The following is a 4759-nucleotide window of genomic DNA, read 5'->3' as shown; positions in this document are numbered from 1 at the left end:
GAGAGGCGGACGCCGCGGTGCAGGCTCAGCACAGGCCATGGGGGGCCGCCTGCAGGGCTCTGGCCAGCTGTTCCTGCCGTCTCACGGTAAGCCTGAGTGACGCTGCACACACAAAACCCTCAGTCACTCCGGATCTCACTCGCTATTCAAAGCAAGTGCCACACGGCAGGGACGGGGCCTGTCAGCACCTAGGGCAGGGCAGGGGCTCTGCACGGCGGGGCGGGGAAATTACACAACTTTACTTCTAAAATCACAGCCAAGTGAATGTGAGACTTCCTGATAGCCCTCTGCTCCGTCCACGCACGGGCAGTCTGGCCACAGGGCACGCCTCCTCTGGGGGCTCCCAGGCACAGCCCTGAGAGCAGAGGCCCCCACACCCACGGGTGGGCGCCCGAGAAAGGACCAGCGTCGCACAGCCCGGTAGAAAGGGTTTATTTATGCGCAACGGTTCACACAAGCCTTCCTTAAATTCCACTTTACAGGAAATAAAGCTGTGCGTTTCCCCTTCCCATGCACAACTGTGTATCAATCTACAACTGTCATTTAACTGTGAAAAAATAGAGCGTCTCCCCTTTTGTCATTGTTCTGGTAACATCTGGAATAGCATCTGTGACAGAGGATGGAGCTGCTCGCTCCTGGACCGGTTATTTGGTTAAAACCTAAAATGTCAGGTCAAAAAAATCACCCAATACAAATAAATATTGCATTATGAAAAAGATGGGCAGAGTTCCCATGGTATCCCTTTGTAAAGCGGCATTTCCAGCACAGCAGCGTGGTGCTGACAGAGACCGGCAGGGCGCAGCTCCGGGATGCCACATGGGACACAGCCGCAAGTACCCGTGGGCACCGTCCTGCCACACGCGTCCCTCCACCGAGCGTGAGAACATGGCGCGGGCACGTGCGCTCCGTCTGTGACGGGGACCAGTTCACCGTGACTGCAGAGTGACCCCGTGCTCAAAAACAGCCGCTCGCATCTGCAGACCACATGGGCCCCGGCTGGCCGCTCATGTCCGAGGGCCAGCGCCTGCTTTGGTGACCGCAGCTATGCTGGACGCCAGGCAAGGAGCATGATGTGCCCAGTCCCCGCTGAGGACGGGCCTCCTGTGCTGCCCATCAGCCCTCCCGAAAGGACCCAGAACAAAGGAGTGGGAGAGGGTGACGCCGCGGCAAGGCCTGTGCTTTATTGTGGTCAATCTCGGGGGACGCGGCGGCCAGCAGGGGCAAGGCCCCGCTCCCGGGCCCCAGCAGCACAGCAACCCGCAGCCGCGCCACCCTGAGCCACCGCACAGAAACAGACACGCGCCGGCACACGGCCACCGCCAGCCTCAGGGCCGGGAGCCCCCAGGCGAGGAGCCACCCAGGACTCGCCTCTGAAACGTCCCTTGAGCCGTCGTCAACCGTGGTGTCTCCACGTGTCCCGGCCGCTTCAGTCCAGCTCGATCGGGCTGCCGTCGCTGGGGCTCTCCTCTCCCTCCTCCTGCTCTGAGGAGCCCATCAGGCTGCTCAGAAGGTTCCCTGGAAAGAAGGACACCGTGGCAGTCAGGCCCGGGCAGACTCCCACAGGCCCCCAAGCCCCTCCTTCCCACAGACGTCTCGTGAAGTGTCCCAGTGTCCCATGCAACCAGCAAAAGCCTCACAACGCTACTGTCTGCGACCCAGGAACCCCAGGACAGGACCCTCTGGAGGACAGGGAGCCGATGGCCATAAAGAGATACTCAAAACACGCAGCAGCCACGGGGGCTCTACAGAGCCGCCCTCCACATCCACCAATGGCACCAGGGAGCAGCCATGGGGGCCTAGAGAACCACCCTCCACAGAGGGCCCTACAGAGCCAACACAGCCTCACGGAAATAACTTTTTTTTTTTTTTGAGACGGAGTTCGCTCTTGTTGCCCAGGCTGGAATGCAATGGCGTGATCTCGGCTCACCGCAACCTCCGCCTCCCAGGTTCAAGCGATTCTCTTGCCTCAGCCTCCCTAGTAGCTGGAATTACAGGCATGTGCCACCACGCTCGACTAATTTTGTATTTCTAGTAGAGACGGGGTTTCTCCATGTTGGTCAGGCTGGTCTTGAACTCCCGACCTCAGGTGATCCGCCCACCTCGGCCTCCCAAAGTGCTGGGATCACAGGCGTGAGCCACCGCGCCCGGCCAGAAAGACACTTTTCAACAAAGGGAAGCGCTACCGTAGAGCACAGGTGCGCTGCACCCTATGGTGACACACGAATCAACCGGATGCACCAAAGCTTCAACGGCTGCTCCCACAGGGGCCAACTGCAGTCACTGTCATCCGATTTTTACCCAATCAACTACTCTACACACAAAGCCAAAGTTCAAAACGTCTCCTGAAACGACCAAATGAGACGTTACACCGTGTTCTCTGAATACAAAGACATGGCCGTGGCGGTGTCACCCTCTCTTATTCACAATGTCACCCCAATCGCAGGACATGCCCGACGGCGCTTCTGTGGAACAGGAGCCCAGGCTGCGGTTTCAACAGGACAGTCATGCAGAAGAGTCAGGGCGCTCCTGACGGGTGTTGGGTGGAGGAGCCTGTGCCGTGAGGCACAGTGAGGGCCAGTGTGTGTGGGTGGGCACCCCAGGAGGACGGGGCCTGCCACGCGATGCAGCTGCATCGGGGCAGACAGCTGTGGGGAGAGGTCACCGCCTCACACCTCCCACTAAACCCAAACTGATGACACTGAGAAGGCAGGCGCCTCAGTGAGAGACCTCTCCCGCGGTGGCATGGGACACCACCCACAGACACCTGCCCTGCCGTGACCCCACAGCCACGGCAGCACTGCCTGCCCCAGCACAATGGCCAGCAGTGTTCCGGGCACACCAGGCTCACAGAGGCCACCTGGCATGGCGCACGGACACACAGGTGAGCACGCAGCAGGCCACACGACGTGACCCCTGCCAGGAAGTGGGAGAAACCTCAGGGATGGGGAGCTCTGGAGTGGAGACGGGGCTGGGAGGCACCGTGCTAGAATTCTCTACTCTAAAATATCATTTCCTACTAACAAAGTTGAGAAACATTTGAAAGAGCAGAAAATCACTTCTACATGAAAGACTGCACTGGCCCTGCCTGGGCAGAGATGACGACCCCACACCGACCCAGGGCTGCAGTGGGCGTGGCAAGGGCGCCCCAGCTTACCGAGCAGGCCTCCGTAGGAAGACGTCTGCTTGGGCGGGACGCCGAAAAACAGCTGTCCTATGCGGTCGAGGTACTGCAAGGCAGAGGTAGCAGGCTCAGCAGCCGGCAGACCCAGGCCCTGGGGTCCCTCCTCCCTCCCCAGCCCTGACCTCTCACCTCGTTGTACATCGGGTCACGCCGGAGGGATGGCTGGTACTGCTCACACAGCACAGTGAACACCGTTAGCTTCCCACTGGGACACAGAGACACAGGGATGTGCTGGGTGAGGAGAACAGGACCACACTCACCCGCACACACCACCGCGCCTACACCCAGCACTCACACCTACACCACTCACCCGCACACACCACCGCGCCTACACCCAGCACTCACTTGCCCATACCACCGAACCTACACCCCACACCTGCCCAAACCACTCACCTGCACACATCTACACCCAACACTTACCTGCACACACCACTGCACCCACACCCAACACTTACCTGCACATACCACCGCACCTAGGCCCAACATTCACCCGCACACACTACTGTGCCTAAACCCAACACCTGCACACGTCACCACACCTACACTCACCTGTGCACACCACTCACCTGCACACCTACACCCATCTGCACACACCACTGCACCTATGCCCAACACACCTGCACACGCTGCGCCTACACACACCACTGTGCCTACACCCAACATACACCTGCACACACACCTACACCCAACACTCACCTGCACACGCTGCGCCTACGCCGAACTCACCTGCGCACAACTCTCACCTGCATACACCACCGTGCCTATGCCGAACACTCACCTACACACACCACTGCACCTACACCCAGCACTTACCTGCACACACCACTCACCTGCACACTATACCTACACCCAACACACTTGCACACGCCTACACTGCACACCCGCACACACCACCGCGCCTACGCCGTTTACCCGCACACACCACCGTGCCTACACCCCTCACCTGCACACACCATTAACCCATACACCCCCACGCCTACACCCAGCACTGACCTGCACACACCACCGCACCTAGGCACACCACACCACACACCACGCCTAAACCCAACACTCACCTGCACACACCACCGCACCTAAAGCCACCACTCACCTGTGCACCACTCACCTGCACACACACCTACACTCAACACTCACCTGCACACACCACCGTACTTACGCCCAACACACCACACACTACCGTGCCTACACACAACTCACCTGCACACACCACGCCTACACCAAACATGCACCTACACCCAACCCTCATCTGTGCACTCACCTACACACCCCACTGCACCTACGCCCACCACTCACCTGCACACCCCACCGCACCTACACATCACCTGCATACCACGCCTACACTGCACACCTGCACACACCACCGCGCCTACACCCAACACTCATCTGCGCACACCACTCACCTGCACACACCACTGCATCTACATACCACTCACCTACACACCCCACCGCACCTACGCCCACCACTCACCTGCACACCCCACCGCACCTACGCCCACCACTCACCTGCACACCCCACCGCACCTACGCCCACCACTCACCTGCACACACCACTGCATCTACATACCACTCACCTGCACA

General features: G+C 59.6%; 1 protein-coding gene across 1 annotated transcript in view; it reads right to left on the bottom strand.

Moving 5' to 3' along the window:
• Positions 1 to 415: 415 nt before the first annotated feature.
• The window catches only part of GET4 (golgi to ER traffic protein 4 homolog (S. cerevisiae)), a 22085-nt gene continuing 17741 nt past the window's right edge, over positions 416 to 4759 (bottom strand). The window contains exons 7-9 of the mRNA XM_011956930.1: positions 3311 to 3386; positions 3155 to 3227; positions 416 to 1515 (exon numbers count right to left, since the gene is read on the bottom strand). Coding sequence (XP_011812320.1) covers positions 1427 to 1515; positions 3155 to 3227; positions 3311 to 3386 — 238 coding nt within the window. The 3' untranslated portion in view covers positions 416 to 1426. The remainder of the gene's footprint in view (positions 1516 to 3154; positions 3228 to 3310; positions 3387 to 4759) is intronic.

The sequence above is a fragment of the Colobus angolensis genome, unplaced genomic scaffold, assembly GCF_000951035.1.
Source record: "Colobus angolensis palliatus isolate OR3802 unplaced genomic scaffold, Cang.pa_1.0 Scaffold43, whole genome shotgun sequence".
Lineage (NCBI taxonomy): Eukaryota > Metazoa > Chordata > Mammalia > Primates > Cercopithecidae > Colobus > Colobus angolensis.
Note: the sequence above shows the minus strand (reverse complement) of the source record. Positions and strands in the feature narration are given on the sequence as shown.